This window comes from Lagenorhynchus albirostris, chromosome 2, assembly GCF_949774975.1.
Source record: "Lagenorhynchus albirostris chromosome 2, mLagAlb1.1, whole genome shotgun sequence".
NCBI classification, from domain to species: Eukaryota; Metazoa; Chordata; class Mammalia; order Artiodactyla; family Delphinidae; genus Lagenorhynchus; species Lagenorhynchus albirostris.
In genome coordinates this window covers 5,397,550-5,419,148 of record NC_083096.1, presented here as the reverse complement: position 1 = coordinate 5,419,148, position 21,599 = coordinate 5,397,550, and the positions used below count along the sequence as shown (strand labels likewise).

Sequence of the window (21,599 nt, the reverse complement as noted above, 5' to 3'; positions counted from 1 at the left end):
TTGATTTTTGAAAAAAAAGATAATTTTTTTAGTATATACTTTTAATAGATTCTTTAATAAAATATGGTTTCACTTATAAAGACATTTGGTTAGCTTAATTGACCTCTCAGTATGAAATTTAAAGTCCTTTAATAAATGCTCATTAGGTTAATAGACCCTGTCATTATATATTATTGCCATTTTGTTATATAGCAATTTTCCTGTTAGTTTCTTAAATATATAAGATGTGGTACTAGATGTAACAACAAGTATAATAAACTTCTTTCTGAGCATTTACAAATGACAATACTAGGATGTTTTAAATACATTTTCTAGTTTAAATTTTTATAAAACCCAGTGAGGTATGTATTATTATTTCTACTTCACTGACGAAACAGAAGCTCAGATGTTAAGTGACTCGCTGAATGACAATGACTGGTTGGGACTGGAATCTACAGCAATCTGATGCCATTGGAACCATTTTGATGGAACATTGCTCATAAAAAGTTCATCGGAATTTGAGTTTTTCACATGGTGCATGGTTCAATAATATTTAGAATGTTAAAACGAACTGAATTAGAAAACCACTCGGGGGACTTCCCTGGTGGTTCAGTGGTAAGGAGTCCTCCCTGCAATGCAGGGGACATGGATTCCATCCCTGGTCAGGCCACTAAGATCCCACATGCCACAAGGCAACTAAGCATGCGTGCCACAACTACTGAGCTCACGCGCCTCAACAAGAGAGCCTGCGTGCTGCAAACTACAGAGCCCACATGCCCTGGAGGCTGCGCACCACAACTAGAGAAGAGAAAACCCGCACGCCACAACTAGAGAGAAGCCCGCGCACCGCAATGAAGAGATCCCGCATGCCGCAACTAAGACCCAAAGCAGCCAAAAATAAATAAGTAATAAATGAATAAAAATATATTTCAAAAAAGAAAACCGGGGACTTCCCTGGTGGCACAGTGGTTGGGAGTCTGCCTGCCGATGCAGGGGACACGGGTTCGTGCCCCGGTCCGGGAGGATCCCACATGCCGCAAAGTGGCTGAGCCTGCGCGTCTGGAGCCTGTGCTCCGCAGTGAGAGACCCGCGTACAGCCAAAAAAAAAAAAAAAAAGAAAACCACTAGGAGTTGACTGTTTTAAAAAATTAATCTTTTATTAAAATCCTCAATGTTTTCATTTCCTTTAGTCTTTAACTGGTGCATTCTTCTATTTTCTTTAGTTTTTTTTTTTACCATTGTCATGTCGGAAAATCTGATGGTCCTCAGAGAGATGCATGCCCTCAGGATTCTGCAGCAGGATGGGCACAAAACCCAGGGTGTACCTGTGGTAGCCAAGTCTGTATATCAAAGAATACTGCTTGTTGGTTTTTCCTTTAAATAGTTGCTATGCTTAACTTGTATGGTTTGTTTGTTGGTGTATTCTCCATTACTGAACTTCAGCTGTGACTTTACATTTTGTTCAGGCAGTTAAATTTTATTTAAAAATGATTAATTGATTTTAGCTTATTAACAAAAAGATTTAATTGATTTTGATGAACTAGATTAACTCATGATGTTAATTTTCTTCCTTCCCTCTCCCTCCCTCCCTCCCTCCCTCTCTCTCCCTCTTTCCCTACTTCCTTTCTACAACTCATCAGTTCTCTACTTAGTGCAAATCCAACAGTGTTGACAGTGACCTATTTCTTGGCCTGGGTTATATAGCAGTTAGCTTTATAATTACTCATAATTATACAATGTGTAATAGTTGTAAATTGGTTTTGTGCCTGCATGTTTCACAGTATAAGGTAAAAATAGTCTACTTGCATGAAATTTATTAGTGGGAACCATCACTACATATGATTTTTATTTAAGGACCGGGTACATTTTAATACTAATTATCTTGTAAAAACTATTAACATATGAATGAATAGGTTCTTTTTTTTTTTTCTTTTGACATAAGCAAGTTTTCTGAGGTAAAACTCCCAACAGTATAAATGTACCCTTTCTTTAGGTATGCAATTCAATGAGTTTTGACAAACGTATACAGTTGTGAAACCACTACCACTGAGATAAAATATTTCTGTCACAACAAAGTTCCCTTGTGCCCCCTTGCAGTCAGTTCTCTCCCATTTAACCCCTAGGTTCTGGAACCTGCTGATGTGAGTTCAGTACCTTTAGTTTTGCCTTTTCTGCTTTGTCCCATAAATGGAATCACACAGAGGTAGCTCCTTGTGACGGGACTCTTTTACTTAGCGTAATGCTCTTGAGGTTCATCCATGTCGACGCATGGCTTAGATTGCATCTCTTTCTCCACAGACTGCTGTTCCACGGTAGGGGGATATATACCCGCTCTGTTTGACCACCCCCCAATTCATAGATGTTCGGAATTTTCACTGGAAAAAACAGGAAGATGGAAGTGCATATAGTGGTAGGGATTCATGTGAGGAAGGTGGCTGTGATGCCGTTTCCTCAGTGAAGAAGGAGATCATAAACATTAGCTCAGAAGCAGATGGGGGACGGTGTGGAGGGGACATTTGGAAAGAAGAAAACCGTCATCTTGGGGAAAGAGAAAGGAAGCAATTTCTAGGTAATTTCAATCATTGGCATAAAATCAGCCAGCCTGGTTGTGCAGGTTTTCTTTAGCAATGTCCAGCTGTGCAGGAATGGAGAAGGCAGATACCTGGATTCAACTTGGAATCCACATAGAGCTTTCCAGTTGCATTCAATAGGGAAGAGCACCAATGGCGTTAACGGCATTTGCAATGGAGATTATACTGAGGGACCCAAGCTAGATGGGAGGGAAAGGAGACCAGCATTGTGCTGGGTGACAGGCACGTGCTGAGGTCCCCTGAAGTGGACACCACAGTGGGAGGAAGCTGTGAGCCGTGGAAGTATTAAGTCAAAGGGCGTGGATGAACCCCAAGAGGTGGTTCGGGCTGGAAGGCTCAGGCTGAGCAGTCGGTGGCCGGGCACTTTCTGAGGGTGACAGCGGCTGTCTTGTGATTGTGTGACGGGGGGTGTGCTGAGTGGACCCAAAGGAAAGGGGGCAGAAACGGAGAGGTGAGGGGTCGGCTCTTTAGCTACAAGGCTGCTGAAGTTCTGAGATGGGGCAGGAGTTGAGGGAAGACCAGGAACCAGGTTTACAGACAAAACGCTGGGGTTTGGTAGCTGAATAGCCTGAGCTTCAAAGGATCCAGGATCATCCTTCAGGGAAGATGGAGAGAAATAGTCTAAAGTCATAAACGGCCATAACATGAAGCCTCCCACGTGCGTGAGGGCCTGTGAGGGAGGTGATGTGTCTAGGAGGGACCACATTTCAGTTAAGACAAAGCGATGGACGTGAGTCTTCTAAGAGAGGAACTGGGTTAATGCAAGGTTTCTATTCTTCTCACAGACTTAAACCGGATTGGGTGTTGAGAAGAGATAACTTGGATGAAATCGTGAATCCTCTGAAAGCTATTCAAATGGTGATGGACACACTTGGCATTCCTTATTAGCAAAGGCAAACGTCTCAGTATGTACAGGAAAAGAAATAGGAAAGCTGATCACATGTATGGAAAGTGCTTTTTGCTTTCCTTGTACAATTTTTAAAATCTGACTTTGTGTTAAAGTTAAAAAGGTATAGGTAACAAACAAACTTTTTCTATTCTTCGTTTCTTTTATCTAAAATATAAAATTCTTTTTAAAATTCATTTAAAAATCTTTGCTGATTAAGAAAATACTGTCTTTTGGATTGCTTGTTGCTAGTAGCTAGGCTTCCTAACAGGCTTCCTTTTAATTTTTATATTGTTCACTCAGTCCAGAAAGAGTGATAATTAATCTACTATAGTTCTACTTTCACCAAAAAGAGAGAATTCCGGGCTTCCCTGGTGGCGCAGTGGTTGAGAGTCCGACTGCCGATGCAGGGGACACGGGTTCGTGCCCCGGTCTGGGAAGATCCCACATGCCGCAGAGCGGCTGGGCCCATGAGCCATGGCCGCTGAGCCTGCGCGTCCGGAGCCTGTGCTCTGCAACGGGAGAGGCCACAACAGTGAAAGGCCCGCGTACCGCAAAAAAAAAAAAAAAAAAAGGAGAATTCCGATGGAAATATTTATAGCTTCTTTATCAGAGGTAAATATAATGCAGATAAATATTTACTTACAATTTTCATTTGAGGGCATGTGTATTTGTTGGTATGTGTAAAAAATTCCAACCTATATAGAGGAAGAAGGAAATAGTCCAAAAACCTGCTTATTTCTAGGAATACTTAAGGGGGGTCTATATAAAGCAGTCCTTCTGCATCTTGCATAAATTATGGACCCTTTTTTTCTCCAATTATACAGAAGCCTATTTCAGAAACCAGTCTTAGAGAGTAGAGTTTTATTCTATGAATAATATTCCATTATTACTGCAGATAACTTTTGTATTTGGAATAGTGATGGTTTATTTTGAATTATCTAAATGAGACCAAAATGAAACTTGATCTAAACTTTGCCCTTGCTTTGCCAAAGCATCATTAATTTTCATACCTGCTGAACATTGTTGGAGTATTAGAAACAGGCTCTTCCTGCCATCAGTAATTGTGATGGATCTTTATTGAGGTACATTTGAAGAACAGTCCGGTGACATTTATATTCACCTTAACAACGTTATTAAAGACATAGGTTACTCAGTGTCTTCCTTCTACTGTTACTGTCTGTCTGAGGCTGTCTGGGTTCCATGGCCACTTTCCTACAAGATCTTTCAATTCCATGTGTGTTCCTATCTGCTCTAAAATAAGTGCTGACCTACTGGACAGGTAGCAGTGATCTGCTTCCATCACACCCAGGCAGTTTTCGAGTGAAAATCCATCCTGATTTGTAGCCTCGCTGTCAGCGTGCAGGTGTTTGCTCTTCAGCAACTTCTGTGCTCCACGTTTAGAGATGCTGTTTACGTCAGCGGTTTGAAGTATCCCGTTGTATGCCTTGCTCAAGGCTCAGAATGTACACTTAAAAATTCTGCATTTCTTTGTAAATTTCATGGCAAAAGAATCTTTAAAATTACTGGGTTAAGGATATATTTGCTTTAGTTTTTAGAGGAGCACACACAAATACCTACCACTTACTTTGAAATGCGTCAAAAAAGGACAGATGGATAGATGAATAAGTACATGATTTTAAAAAGTATAATAAAATGTGAACGGTAGAATCCAGGGAGAGGTTATGTTTGAAAATTTTCAAATTAAAAAATAATCTTTGAAAATAAGCAGAGGCCACCTTATATTCCTTAACTGGAAGTCACCCAAATGTCCATGAAGAGTAGAATGGGTGGGTAATTCGCGCCATATTAGCAGAGTGGAAAACTGCAGGGAAGGAGTTACCTTCTACAGCCCAAGACCAGAACGAATCTCACAAGCAAAATGTTAAACAAAAGAAGCCAGATATTTTAAAAAAAACCAAAAAACTCTAGGATTTCATTTATGTAGAATAAAACCAGGCAAAATTGACCTATGCTGTCAGAAGCCAAGATTGTATTTATACTGGGAGTAGACCTTGCCAATGACCTGGAGCGGGGACTCTGGGAACTAGTGTATCCTCTTGTTCTGGGTGCTGGTTCACAGATGTGTTCAGTTAGTGAGAATCCATTGATCTGTGCACTAATTGTACATGCACTTTTCTCTTAATATGTTGCATTTTAATAAAAAGTTCCTGAACTGAAATAATAATAGTTCCCACCTCACAGTATTATTTTGTAGTTTAAACTAAAACCCATTAGAATGTAAACTCCATGAGGACAGTCATTGGAATCTATTTTTTCACTGCCATAAACCCAAGACTAGAGCATGTCCTGATATAAACCAGATAGTCGAAGCATTTTTCATGAATGATAATTCAGCACAGTGCTTCTCTAATCACCTGCCACAGCATACAACCTCTCTCAACATTAGACTTTACAATCAATAACATTATTCTATCACTGCTCGAGACAATTAAGGCCACTTTTCCCTTTAGCAGTGCAGTCTAGACAACACTGTTTTCATATCAGGGATCCATTAATTCATGTACCTAAGTTCATCCCTTCATTTGATCTACAGTGGTAAAGAAATCAATGGCCACCAATGAACTTTACTCCATGGACTTACATTGGGAAATTAACATTGAAAATTTACCCTGTTTTTTATGCAGCCTGAGTTAATTATTTTGCTGCTGTTATCGTTGACCTCATCGGTGGTCATGTTCTTATTGGACTGTGGCGTGAAAAGTACTGTCAATTAATGTAGTTGTGTATTTTTAGTGTTTTTCTAAACTGTTTTAAATCAAATATAAGGCTTGTTACAAAGGGACTTAGATGTTGTAAATAATTAACTTTTTTCAGGAGACGTATTGTGTACTTAATGAGGAGTCCCTAGTACTTTAGAATGGTTAAACCCTTTATTAAGCACACCATAGAAGATGAGGTCGAAAGGCTTGGCTCTGATTATCATATTAATCATCTCAGGAGAACTCAGTGCAGAAGGTAAAGTTAACTTTAAATATTCTTTATTCTTTAATAATTATAAAGGGAAATTCTAACATTATTTCTCTTGAGCTTTTAATATAGTCTTTCATTTTTATGTACCAATTTTATAAAAAAGATACTTATAAATATAATTTGTTATAATATTTAGACAGACTTTTTCCTTTGAGAAAAACTACTAAACTATTCTTAGAGTAACATAGCTTAGAAAACCAAAACAAGACAAAAAAAAAAAAAAACCTTTTACATCTTTAGTTTTGAGGGTATAGGAAACCAGGATCTAAAGACTTCAAAGTGTTTTCAGGCTAACAGGCTAACGGTACCACCATTTGAAGCTGTAAGTTAACCTTAATTCTAATTTCAGACCAGAATTCATTCCTAACACTGCACAGCTTGTACAATTTTAATTCTTTGCTCTTAGAGAGGTTTCATGTGGGAAATTTTAAAAAGAACCATAAATCATCAGCAAGATCTTTGACTGTTGACACCTTGATTTTTATCCTAATTTTTATTCTTTGGTTGAAGACGGTAAGTAATGATTAGTAGGAGGACCATATGATTCTTTATGTAAATGAGGACATGCCTCAGGGTGAAAGCAGGTTTTATTAATACTCAAATGGGACAGCAGGGGTAAATCAGTACTGTCCAGACAAGCAATACCTGTGGACTCCCTAACTGTTAGAAATCTTTCTACCCAGACTGCCTCATGTGTGAGGTGAATGTGAGTGTGCAAGTGTGGGTTATTTAGGAAGAGTTAACGATGTTCTTGGGCTGTAGGGATAAGAAGCCAGGCAAGTCATTAAGTATCAGCAAGAGTAATAGACAAAGTAGGAAACCACAGCCATAAGCCTCTTTTAAAACACCTTAGGAAATTTCTTGAAATAAAATATCTGACAGATTATATATAATTGCCTTAGTTGAATAGTTTACTACAAATTTTCTGCCATAAGAGGCTCTGCAATTAAAATTATGAAAGTGAAATTAATAGAATTCATCTTACACGTTTATTTCTACAATAAGATAATTTTTGCGTGAAGTTTCCTTTTATTTTTCTGTCTAAATAGGGAAAAAACAGCTGATATAATTGTCTATTATCTATACCATGAAAACACTGCAATATTCTAGCTAATTTTCTAATTATTGTGTAATTATAATCTTCTTTCACACAAACAAAGAAATGTCAGCTGCCTGAAGACAGGGACCATGACCTCATATTCCCATGCTTCCCCCACCCCCATCTGGAATCTTGGGGGCAAGATCAAGTTAACTATGCTCCTCATTTCATGTGACCATCACTGGCCTATGAGAAGTGTCACTTTTGTTTTATTTACACATTTTCCCTCTTCATTCCTGACCCTGAATTCCATTTCCCTTTCAACCCAACTGTTGAAAACCCAACTGTTGGGACGCACTATAATGTTTGATATATCCTTAAATATGCAAATATCTTTGTAAACTATGTCTGGTTTTGTGTGTTTTACATTCATATAAATGGAAGCTTGCCATAGATTTTATCTCCTTATTGTTTCATTTTACTTGCTACTGTTTAAACGTATTTCCTTGTTGCTGAATCTAGTTTGTTGGCCTTTAGTGCTACCTATCTTCATATATTTACTTATCCACTCTCCTAAGGATGGACACATAGTTTCCTCCTAACCTCAAGTAACTCTGAAATGAGTGCTTTCATGTAATCACCTTATTTCTCTGTGACGATTTCTCTTGCCTGTATATATCCCCCATGTAGGGCTATGGGCTCAATTCCTTTTCTTTGTTTCCTGATTTATAACAGATTAGCATTTCCCTCTGCTTTCTGCCTTTTAAAGAGCTGATTTGTGGGAGCTCTTTGCAGACAATACATTTTAACTTCTTGTCACTTTTAGACATTGCAAATTCCTTCTTCCAAAATGTGATGTGTGTGTTTTGTCAACAGTACTTTTCATGGAAAGACATTCTCAATTTTCATATAATCAGATTCATGAACTTTTGCCTATAGTTTCTGCTAGTTCTAAAGAGTCTTCTTTGTAAATCCCTGGTGGTATGGGTACGGAAAATTGTGAGAATTCTCAGGGGACGGGACCTCCCCTGCGCATGTTTTTATCTGCTCCTTCCTTCCATCAGACTCTGGAAAGTTTCTTTTACTCATAATTCCTTGCCCACTTCCCTCAGCCCTGGGAGGGCACTGCTATTATTTTATGTCTCAGGGTAGCAAGAGGGTTGACTGTCGTCCCCAAGGCATTGAAGGAAAAATAATCCCATCCGCCCGGGTCTTCTACACACCTGCCACTTCCTCCCAACACAAACCCTAGGGGCTGCTCAATAACTGCTTTCTTTTAAGTGTATTTATGATTTTAAAGTCTCCAACGTAAGGACAGATTTTTAAAAATAAATGTTTTCTTTGGAGTATAATGTATGCAGAAAAATGCAAAAAATCATAGGATGCCCCTCTATAAATGTTTACTAAATTTTACTGCACCCAGATCAACATATAGAACATTGATCGGCACTCAGAAGCCTCCTAAATGTCCCTTTTTTTTGCGGTACACGGGCCTCTCACTGTTGTGGCCTCTCCCATTGCGGAGCACAGGCTCCGGACGCGCAGGCTCAGCGGCCATGGCTCACGGGCCCAGCCGCTCCACGGCATGTGGGATCTTCCCGGACCGGGGCACGAACCCGTGTGCCCTGCATCGGCAGGCGGACTCTCAACCACTGCGCCACCAGGGGAGCCCCCTAAATGTCCCTTTTTAAAGGACTAAACCTCAGGTAACCATCCTGACTTCTCTGACCATGGTTTATCTGGCATGAGGGTGACGTGCCAGAGGTGGGTGGAAGAGGCTTCCAAAGGGATGCTCTCCAGAGCCATCCTGGAACAGGAGCCAGTGCTGCCAAGCTCCAACTCCCCAGAGACAAAGGAGGAGCCTTCACCCACCCCCTGAGCTTGAACACATCCCCAGAAAAAGCACAGGAGCCCCAGTAGAGCTGTGGGACTGGCCTGGGCCACCAGCTTCCCTGTGGCACCCTCTTCTCCATCCTTCTCTCCCCCGTGGCACCCTCCTCCCATCCTCCTCTCCCCTGTGGCACCTTCCTCTCCATCCTCCTCTCCCCCGTGGCACCTTCCTCTCCATCCTCCTCTCCCCCGTGGCACCTTCCTCTCCATCCTCCTCTCCCCCGTGGCACCCTCCTCCCATCCTCCTCTCCCCTGCGGCACCTTCCTCTCCATCCTCTCCCCCATGGCACCCTCCTCCCATCCTCCTCTCCCCCGTGGCACCCTCCTCCCATCCTCCTCTCCCCCGTGGCACCCTCCTCCCATCCTCCTCTCCCCCGTGGCACCTTCCTCTCCATCCTCCTCTCCCCCGTGGCACCTTCCTCTCCATCCTCCTCTCCCCCGTGGCACCCTCCTCCCATCCTCCTCTCCCCCGTGGCACCCTCCTCCCATCGTCCTCTCCCCCGTGGCACCCTCCTCCCATCCTCCTCTCTGCCATGGCACCTTCCTCTCCGTCCTCCTCTCCCCCGTGGCACCCTCCTCCCATCCTCCTCTCCCCCGTGGCACCCTCCTCCCATCGTCCTCTCCCCCGTGGCACCCTCCTCCCCTCCTCCTCTCCCCCGTGGCACTCTCCTCCCATCCTCACCACAGGGAAGCAGGAGAGGACCATCTGCAGAGGTTGAAAGCTGCCAATCATGCGGCAACAGCATTGCCGAAGATGAGAGCCAGGGTCTGGGCCTCCCAACATGCATCTCCGGAGGTGGCACTCTCCCCTGAACGACTGACATGGTCCCAGACTGTAGAGCTCTTTGGGTTTGGCCTCAGTTCTGGTCCTTGCCTCAGGTCCAAGGAGGGCATGTGAAGCCCAGGCTGTTGCCAGCCCCACCCTCTCCAGAAGCCATCCAAAGGTAAATAACGTTAGTTATTTGGTGGGAGGCTTGGTGAAGGGGTGTGAGAACTGCTGAGGCAGAGGATCAAGCAGAGGCTGGTGGATGGGGGTGAACTGCCCCCAGCCCAGCCATAGACCCTGGGACAGAACCACACATCAAAGCGACAAGCACCCAAAAGAAGAATCTGGGGGGACCCTCTTATATCCAGGGGGCCTCCTGCCTTCCCACCACAAAAAGAAAAAGTCCTTCAGACATCGGAACTGCTCCTGCGGCTGAGGGCCGTCATCTTTGGCTCTTTCCCTCTGACCTCTGCCACTTGCTCCCAAAGCCTGACTCTCCCCTTGTGGGAGCGAGGGCTGGAGACGAAAGAACAGGGAGGCCCTGCGGTGTAGACCGTTTCTCACTCTGCGAGCACCCATCCTTCCTGGCCCAGGACTGCTTCTCCCATCACGGCCCCCTGGGCTGTCCAGACGGGAGGCCCTGGGATCAGGAGCAAGGGACCAACCTCGGAGGCTGCCTCCAGGCCTCCCTCTCCGGGTCTCACAGCGGGGTGTGTGCACCTTGTCTGACGGCTCCCGGCGAGGCCGGCTCTGGGTGAAGCCCAGTCCTGGTGGGAGAGGTTCCTTTCCCTGCACGGATGCCCTCGGCTGCCTGGCTTGACCTCCTGCACGATGAGCCAGGGACCTGGGCGCGCAGCCTGGCCTCCTCGCCTCGCGCGCTGTGTCTTTGGAAGCTCCGGGCAGGCTCTTCTCCTCACGGTCACACTGCTCTCTGGACCCCAAGACTGTCCTCTGGCCTTTCTCAGGTTGGCAGGTGGCCTGAGAAACCGAGTTACCATTCAAGCTCTGCAAACTGATGGAGATGCAGACGGCCCCCACCTGTGGCCGCTGGTGGAGCCGAGGCAAGAGCGGTGCAGTCCGCCCAGCACTGCCGGAGGACCCACCCGGCCTCGTGCGAAGAAAGGATGCTCAGGGCACCTGGGTGCTCACCAAGCAGGAGCGCAGCACGACCATCCAGGCACTGGCTCTCCTGAATGTCCACGAGTCAACCTTCCGCCCCCACACACCTGGCACCGCCGACGGGTCTCAGGTCCTCCACGTGCTCCGTCCCCGCGGCATCTCACCCACGGCAGCTGGGTGGTGGCGCCTTTCAGAAGACGGGAAGGCAGGTGGGAGGAGGTGGTGCCTGTGATGATAGTGGCCTCTGCTCTGGGAAGGCGCCTCTGGCCTACGTGTCCGAGCTTGATGCCACCAGGATCTCTGAGCCTAGGGGTAGTGGCCTGGGTCAGGACCCACAGATGCCAGGCTGCCATTGGCTACAACCACCGCTTTGGGTAAAGGTCTGTGTTTCATCAGTGCCTGTTGGGATTGAGGGCAGAACGCCTGGGCCTGATTTTTCTCGGCCATCTCTGCTGAGTTCCTGGTTGACCCTCGCCCCTCACCCTGATGGTCGGAGGTCTGATGGGACAGGAGGCGGACGCTGGGCTCATCCTCTGAGCTGCCACCACACGATACTCTTGAGAAGATAAAGCGCCAACCACCCTAGGACCTCAAGTCTGGGTGTAGGGTCGCTTGATGTGTCTGCAACAGCACCTCCCATCATGCAGTCTGAGAACCTGAGAACAACCATCCATCCCTCACATTCTGCCACCGGCACCGATCCCTGCCTTCAACCTTTTGTTGCAGTGGGGCCAGTTCTTCACTTCCCGTTTTACTACATTTCTCCTGGCTCTCTCTGCCTGACAGCCGTGGCAGCTTCCAGAACGGACTGGTCCTCCTGAGGGGTAAGAACCCAGCTGGCACCTGATGGAGGGGTTCCAGGCAAGTGTGCCCACAGGCAGCCTGCATATCTGATGAGAGATGGGCATTGGACCTGGAGCAGGTCCATGACTGAGCTCTCCAGTGAGGTGACGAGGGCCCAGGCGGAGTGGCTGGGGGCTTGGTTGAATGAGTGGGGGAGGGGCTCCTTCTTCCAGGAGTGGCACAAGTGAGGAAGGTGGGAGGTGGTGAGGTTGGCAGAAAGAAAAAGGAGGGGACTCAGTAGGAAATTAGGTGGCACGGCGGAGACAATCATAGGTCTGTGAGGTTCACCATGAGCATCAACACTCATGTTGCTGTGTAATATCCCTTGTGTGGATAGTCAGGCGTGTGTTTGTCTTTTCTGCTGTCAGTGGGCACTTGGTTGCTTCCAGTTGGTACCACATGCAGAGACTTGCCAGGAACACTCTCTTACACATGTGGCTGCACAGAGATGTGCTTTCAACGTGGTTTGTACACATTCTGTCGTACTGTTTTCTCAGGAGAGGTCATACCTGTTTACACTCTTACTTGCAGTGGTCTTGAGCTCCCTTTTCTCCATGTCCGCCCCAACCACTGGGGTAGTCAGTCTCTTCCAGGTCAGTCATTCCTCTGGATGTATGGTTCTATCTCACAGTGATTTAAATTTGCCTTTCCCTGGTGACTGATGAAGCTGAGTCCTCTTTGCTAGACCTCTCACCGTTTAATGTAAGGTTCTCACTCAAGTCTTTTATTTTTTCAGTTGGTTGTCTGTCTTTTTCTTAAAAAACAAAACAAGACAAAAGCCATTCATATGAAAACTTGTAACTGCGTATCTTAAGGAGAACCTCATCTATTCTAGAACTTTCCCATCCAATAATACAGTGGCCAGTAATCGCATGTGGCTTTTGAAATGAGACTAGTCCATATTGGGGTGTGCCATGAGTGTAGATACACACTGGAGTTCAGACTTAGTAGGAAAAAATAATAATGCTTTTAGTATATTGGGTTAAATAAAATCTGTTATTAAAATTAACTTCAACTGTTCCTTTTATTAATGTGCCTGCTAGAAATTTAAATATACATATATGGCTTGTGTTCCTATTAGAACGTACTGTTTGACAAAGTTAGGAAAGGCTTCTCTGAGGAACTGGCCTGCCCAGATTTGTTCTGACTCTTGGGTGTTGTTGCTAGCAGATTACTTCCTGATTGAAAAGGATTGGCAAAAAATACCCTAAAATGTTAAGTAATAAAAATAAGTACTGGGTACTTATGGGTACAAAGTGTCTGCAAACACTTTGAATTTAAAAACCTATTGTCACTTCATCACAAATTGTATGGTTTTAAATATATTTTTCAGTGTTCAGCTTGATATTTTCTCATTTCAGAGAAACCCTGTGGTCTTCCAAGTGTGGAAAATGGAAGGATTGCCCAATATTACTATACTTTTGAAAGTTATTACTTTCCAATGAGCATAAACCAAAATCTGTCATTTTCCTGCTTGGCTGGTTATACAACTGAAACTGGGAAACAAGAGGCCCAGACCACGTGTACGGCAGCAGGATGGTCCCCAGAACCACGGTGCTTCAGTAAGTCAGTGGTGGGGTCAACATCACGTGATAACACGGAAATAAATGAGCTTGTAAAACTAGCATCCCCTAAAATATGGCAGGTGTCTAAACCTTTTGGTAGATAAGAACAAAATTGCTGGCCAACTGTCTTTTTTACAAAATGAAAGCATATACTGTAATTCTGTAAATCACATCTTTCATTAAAATGTTATCTTCTTTATCTGTTTGTAATATTACCCTGTGAAGAGAATACTGATAGTTATTGAAATTGTTATTATCACATTGCAAAGAAGAGAGGCACCACTGCATGAACACAACCTGAAGGGGCTAGTGCGCCACAGCTGGCTGGGAGGGATTCTGGGAAAAGGTCTGGAGCTGCCGAAGAGGCAAGAGACCTCCAAGAAGCCTGTGTGTGAGCACAGGTCACAATCCACACCTCCTCTCCCGGGAGCCTGTGCAGCCCGCCACCGCCGGGTCCCAGGATCCAGGGACAACTTCCCCGGGAGAACGCACGGCGCGCCTCAGGCTGCTGCAACGTCACGCTGGCCTCTGCCACCGCAGGCTCGCCCCACACTCCATGCCCCTCCCACCCCCCGGCCTGAGTGAGCCAGAGCCCCCGAATCAGCGGCTTCTTTAACCCCATCCTGTCTGAGCGAACAAAAGACGCCCTCAGGCGACCTACACGCAGAGGCGGGGCCAAATCCAAAGCTGAACCCCAGGAGCTGTGCGAACAAATAAGAGAAAGGGAAATCTCTCCCCGCAGCCTCAGGAGCAGCGGATTAAATCTCCACAATCAACTTGATGTACCCTGCATCTGTGGAATACCTGAATATACAATGAATCATCCCAAATTGAGGAGGTGGACTTTGGGAGCAATGATATGTATATATATTTTTTCCCTTTTTTCTCTTTTTCTGACTGGGTATGTCATGCTTCTGTGTGAGATGTTCTCTGTATAGTTTTGCTTTTACCATTTGTCCTAGGGTTCTGTCTGTCCTTTTTTTGTTTGTTTGTTTGTTTGTTTTTTAGTATAGTTTTTAGCGCTTGTTACCATTGGTGGATTTGTTTTTTGCATTGGTTGCTCTCTTCTTTCTTTCTTTTTTTATTACTTTTAAGTAACTTTTTTAAATAATTATTTTTTATTTTAATAACTATTTTATTTTATCTTCTTTCTTTCTTTCTTTCTTTCTCTTTCTTTCTTTCTTTCTTTCTTTCTTTCTTTCTTTCTTTCTTTCTTTCTTTCTTTCTTTCTTTTCTTTCTTTCTTTCTTTCTTTCTTTCTTTCTTTCTTTCTTTCTTTCTTTCTTTCTTTCTTTCTTTCTTTCTTTCTTTCTTTCTTTCTTTCTTTCTTTCTTTCTTTCTTTCTTCTTTCTTTCTTTCTTTCTTTCTTTCTTCTTTCTCCCTTTTATTCTGAGCTGTGTGGCTGACAGGCTATTGGTGCTCCAGCCAGACATCAGGGCTGTGCCTCTGAGGTGGGAGAGCCAAGTTCAGGACATTGGACCACCAGAGACCTCCTGGCCTCACATAATATCAATCGGTGAGAGCTCTCACAGAGATCTCCATCTCAATGCTAAGACCCAGCTCCACTCAACGACCAGCAACCTACAGTGCGGGATACCCTATGCCAAACAGCTAGCAAGACAGGAACACAACCCCACCCATTAGCAGAGAGGCTGCCTAAAAGCATAATAAGGTCACAGACACCCCAAACCACACCACCAGACGTGGACCTGCCCACCAGAAAGTCAAGATCAAGCCTCACCCACTAGTACACAGGCACTAGTCCCCTCCACCAGGAAGGCTACACAACGCACTGAACCAACCTTACCCACTGGGGACAGACACGAAAAACAACAGGAACTATGAACCAGCAGCCTGCAAAAAGGAGACCCTGAACACAGTAAGTTAAGCAAAATGAGAGGACAAAGAAACACACAGCAGATGAAGGAGCAAGGTAAAAACCCAGCAGACCTAAAAAATTAAGAGGAAATAGACTGTCTACCTGAAAGAGAATTCAAAATAATGATAGTAAAGATGAACAAAAATCTGGGAAATAGAATGGAGAAAATACAAGAAACGTTTAACAAGGACATAGAAGAACTAAAGAGTAAACAAACAATGAGGAATAACACAGTAAATGAAATTAAAAATTCTCTAGAAGGAATCAATAGCAGAATAACTGAGGCAGAGGAACGGATAAGTGACCTGGAAGATAAAATAGGGGAACTAACTACTGCAGGGCAGAATAAAGAAAAAAGAATGAAAAGAACTGAGGACAGTCTCAGACACCTCTGGGACAACATTAAAGGCACCAACATTCTAATTATAGGGATCCCAAAAGAAGAAGAGAAAAGGAAAGGGACTGAGAAAATATTTGAAGAGATTATAGTTGAAAACTTCCTTAATATGGGAAAGGAAATAGTTAATCAAGTCCAGGAAGCACAGAGAGTCCCATACAAGATAAATGCAAGGAGAACCATGGCAAGACATATTAATCAAACTGTCAAAAATTAAATACAAAGAAAAAATATTCAAAGCAGCAAGGGAAAAACAACAAATAACATACAAAGGAATCCCCATAAGGTTAACAGCTGATCGTTCAGCAAAAACTCTGTAAGCCAGAAGGGAGTGGCAGGATATATTTAAAGTGATGAAAGGGAAAAACCTACAACCAAGATTACTCTACCCAGCAAGGTTCTCATTCAGAATTGACGGATAAGTTAAAACATTTACAGACAAGCAAAAGCTAAGAGAATTCAGCACAACCAAAAGAGCTTTACAACAAATGCTAAAGGAACTTCTCTAGGCAGGAAACACAAGAGAAGGAAAAGACCTACAATAACAAACCCCAAACAGTTAAGAAAATGGTAATAGGAATATACATATCGATAATTACCTTAAGTGTAAATGGATTAAATGCTCCAAACAAAACATAGAGACTGGATGAATGGATACAAAAACAAGACCCATATATATGCTGTCTACAAGATGCCCACTTCTGACCTAGGGACACATACAGACTGAAAGTGAGGGGATGGAAGAAGATATTCCATGCAAATGGAAATCAAAAGAAAGCTGAAGTAGCAATTCTCATATCACAAAATATAGACCTTAAAACAAAGACTATTACAAGAGAAAAGGAAGGACACTACATAATGATCAAGGGATCAATCAAAGAAGAGGATATAACAATTGTAAATATTTATGCACCCAACATAGGAGCACCTCAATATATAAGGCAAATACTAACAGCCATAAAAAGGGAAATTGACAGTAACACAATCATAGTAGGGGACTTTAACACCCCACTTTCACCAATGGACAGATCATCCAAAATTAAAATAAATAAGGAAACACAAGCTTTAAATGATACATTAAATAAGATGGACTTAATTGGCATTTATAGGACATTCCATCCAAAGACAACAGAATACACTTTCTTCTCAAGTGCTCATGGAACGTTCTCCAGGATAAATCGTATCTTGGGTAACAAATCAAGCCTTGGTAAATTTAAGAAAATTGAAGTCGTATCAAATATCTTTTCCGACCACAATGTTATGAGATTAGATGTCAATTACAGGAAAAAATCTGTAAAAAATACAAACACATGGAGGCTAAACAATACACTATTTAATAACCAAGAGATCACTGAAAATATCAAAGAGGAAATCAAAAATACCTAGAAACAAATGACAATGAAAACACAACGGCCCAAAACCTGTGGGATGCAGCAAAAGCAGTTCTAAGAGGGAAGTTTATAGCAATACAATCCTGCCTTAAGAAACAAGAAACATCTGAAATGTAAAACCTAACCTGACACCTAAAACAATTAAAGAAGAACAAAAAAAACCCAAAGTTAGCAGAAGGAAAGAAATCATAAAGATCAAATCAGAAATAAATGAAAAAGAAATGAAGGAAACAATAGCAAAGATCAATAAATTTAAAAGCTGGTTCTTTAAGAAGATAAACGAAATTGATAAACCATTAGGCAGACTCATCAAGAGAAAAAGGGAGAAGACTCAAATCAGTAGAATTAGAAATGAAAAAGGAGAAGTAACAACTGACACTGCAGAAATACAAAGGATCTTGAGAGATTACTACAAGCAACTATATGCCAATAAAATGGACAACCTGGAATAAATAGACAAATTCTTAGAAATGCACAACCTTCCGAGACTGAACCAGGAAGAAATAGAAACTATAAACAGACCAATCACAAGCAAAGAATTTGAAACTATGATTAAAAATCTTCCAACAAACAAAAGCCCAGGACCAGATGGCTTCACAGGAGAATTCTATCAAGCATTTAGAGAAGAGCTAATACCTACCCTTCTCAAACTCTTCCAAAATATAGCAGAGGGTGGAAAACTCCCAAGCTCATTCCACACGGCCACCATCACCCTGATACCAAAACCAGACAAAGATGTCACAAAGAAAACTACAGGCCAATATCACTGATGAACATAGATGCAAAAATCCTCAATAAAATACCAACAAACAGAATCCAGCAGCACACTAAAAGGGTCATACACCATGATCAAGGGGGGTTTATCCCAGGAATGCAAGGATTCTTCAATATACGCAAGCCAATCAACGTGATACACCATATTAACAAATTGAATGAGAAAAACCATATGATCATCTCCATAGACGCAGAGAAAGCTTTTGACAAAATTCAACACCCATTTATGATAAAAAAACCCTCCAGAAAGTAGGCATAGAGGGAACTTACCTCAACATAATAAAGGCCATATATGACAAACCCACAGCCAACATCGTCCTTAATGGTGAAAAACTGAAACCATTTCCACTAAGATCAGGAATAAGACAAGGTTGCCCACCCTCACCACTGTTATTCAACATACTTTTGTAGGTTTTAGCCACAGCAATCAGAGAAGAAAAAGAAATAAAAGGAATCCAAATCAGAAAAGAAGAAGTAAAGCTGTCACTGTTTGCAGATGACATGATACTATACATAGAGAATCCTAAAGATGCTACCAGAAAACTACTAGAGCTAATCAATCAATTTGGTAAAGTAGCAGGATAGAAAATGAATGCACAGAACTCTCTTGCATTCCTATACACTAAAGATGAAAAACCTGAAAGTGAAATTAAGAAAACACTCCCATTACCATTGCAACAAAAAGAAAGAAATATCTAGGAATAAACCTACGTAAGGAGACAAAAGACCTGTATGCAGAAAATTATATGACACTTGAAAGAAATTAATGATGATACAAATAGATGGAGAGATATACCATGTTCTTGGATTGGAAGAATCAACATTGTGAAAATGACTCTACTACCCAAAGCAATCTACAGATTCAATGCAATCCCTATCAAACTACCACTGGCATTTTTCACAGAACTAGAACAAAATAATTCCACAATTTGTATGGAAACACAAAAGACCCCGAATAGCCAAAGCAGTCTTGAGAAAGAAAAACAGAGCTGGAGGAATCAGGCTCCCTGACTTCAGACTATACTACAAAGCTACTGTAATCAAAACAGGGTGGTACTGGCACAAAAACAGAAATATAGATCAGTGGAACAGGATGGAAAGCCCAGAGATAAACCCACGCACATATGGTCACCTTATCTTTGATAAAGGAGGCAAGAATATACAGTGGAGAAAAGACAGCCTCTTCAGTAAGTGGTGCTGGGAAAACTGGACAGCTACATGTAAAAGAATGAAATCACTACAGTCCCTAACACCATACACAAAAATAAACTCAAAATGGATTAAAGACCTAAATGTAAGGCCAGACACTATTAAACTCTTAGAGGAAAATATAGGCAGAACACTCTATGACATAAATCACAGGAAGATTCTTTTTGACTCACCTCCTAGAGAAATGGAATTAAAAACAGAAACAAATGGGACCTAATGAAACTTCAAAGCTTTTGCACAGCAAAGGAAACCATAAAAAAGACAAAAAGACAACCCTCCGAATGGGAGATTTGCAAATGAAGCAACTGACAAAGGATTAATCTCTTAAAATTTGCAAGCAGCTCGTGCAGCTCAATATCAAAAGAACAAACAGCCCAATCCAAAAATGGGCAGAAGAACTAAATAGACATTTCTCCAAAGAAGATGTACAGATTGCCAACAAACACATGAAAGGATGCTCAACATCATTAATCATTAGAGAAATGCAAATCAAAACTATAATGAGATATCATCTCACACCAGTCAGAATGGCCATGATCAATAAATCTACAAACCATAAATGCTGGAGAGGGTGTGGAGAAAAGGGAACCCTCTTGCACTGTTGGTGGTAATGTAAATGGATACAGCCACTATGGAGAACAGTATGGAGTTTCCTTAAAAAACTACACATAGAACTACCATATGACCCAGCAATCCCACTACTGGGCATATACCCTGAAAAAACCACAATTCAAAAGAGTCATGTACCACAATATTCATTGCAGCTCTATTTACAATAGCCAGGACATGGAAACAACCTAAGTGTCCATCAACAGATGAATGGATAAAGAAGATGTGGCACATATGTAAAATGGAATATTCCTCAGCCATAAAAAGTAATGAAACTGAGTTATTTGTAGTGAGGTGGATGGACCTAGAGTCTGTCATACAGAGTGAAGTAAGTCTGAAAGAGAAAAATAACATATGCTAACACATATATATGGAATCTAAAAGAAAAAGAAAAAAGGTCATGAAGAACATAGGGGCAAGACGGGAATAAAGACGCAGACCTACTAGGGAATGGACTTGAGGATACAGGGAGGGGGAAGCGTAAGCTGGGACAAAGTGAGAGAGTGGCATGGACACATATACACTACCAAATGTAAAATAGATAGCTAGTGGGAAGCAGCCGCATAGCACAGGGAGATCAACTCGTGCTCTGTGACCACCTAGAGAGGTTGGATAGGGAGGGTGGGAGGGAGGGAGACGCAAGAGGGAAGAGATTTGGGGATATATGTATATGTATAACTGATTCACTTTGTTATAAAGCAGAAAGTAATACACCATTGTAAAGCAATTGTACTCCAATAAAGATGTTAAAAAAAAAAAAAAAGAATGAGGGGCTTTTACAGAGAGTTCTGCAGGAGACCGAAAAATGCTTGACATTGGCCTTAGGAAGCATATATAGGGTTGTTACTCTAGTATTTTATCATTTGAAAGACTCTCCTTTGTATGACAACTTTTTCTCACATAATATCCATTGAAAAATGTGTTTTTTTGAGTTCAAATTTGTGAAAAGGAAATCTGATCGGCTCATCTCAATATTTCATGTGAGGCTACACTAGAGTCAAACTATCAGCTGGCTTCCATGGAGTCAGGTTACCTCTCTTGATTGACACATTCCCCAGGCTCTGTTTTGCAGAGTAAGGCGCTTTGGTTGAGTCAGTTTCATTCAGAAGAAGTGGGTATGTTGCTTATGGTGGTCGATATGTCCAGTGAATATATCTATTTGGGATAATTATCCACTCCATGACTTGTGGACGGAGCATCAATTTAAGCATTGCACTTTTAGTATTAACATGGACCACAGATTAACTGTAATAAATACATCTCACTCATAACTAGAGCATAAAAGTAAATTAAACATCTTAGATGAGATGATGTGAGAGCAGTGAAGTAGGACCCAGAAAAGGATGTTGCAGGGTTAGCATTGCAGTGTCAGGATTGAGACACCCTCTGTGGCCAGACTGCCGCCTGTGAATACTGCTCCAACACTGAAAAGTGGCTTAAACATTCCGAGCTGGACTTTCTCACCTATAAAATGCAAAACATACAGCTTCGATGAGATCATCTTTATAAAGGGCTCGCCACACAGCAAGTACAACATATATTTAAACTAATATTAACCTTGGACAAGTCTCTTCGCCTTTCTGAATTGGTTTGTTATGAGGGTCCATTAATGAGGCTTAAAAAATGATTAAACTCCATACAATGCTAAGGTAAATGTACTGTCCAACGC

The 21,599-nt window shown here is 42.4% G+C and overlaps 1 protein-coding gene and 1 pseudogene across 1 annotated transcript in view; one reads left to right on the top strand and one right to left on the bottom strand.

Moving 5' to 3' along the window:
• Nucleotides 1-6,371: 6,371 nt before the first annotated feature.
• The window catches only part of LOC132515655 (coagulation factor XIII B chain-like), a 38,997-nt gene continuing 23,769 nt past the window's right edge, over nucleotides 6,372-21,599 (top strand). The window contains exons 1-2 of the mRNA XM_060142017.1: nucleotides 6,372-6,435; nucleotides 13,469-13,669. Of these exons, the coding sequence (XP_059998000.1) occupies nucleotides 6,372-6,435; nucleotides 13,469-13,669 (265 nt within the window). The remainder of the gene's footprint in view (nucleotides 6,436-13,468; nucleotides 13,670-21,599) is intronic.
• LOC132515639 (ataxin-1-like) lies at nucleotides 11,533-12,414 on the bottom strand (annotated as a pseudogene).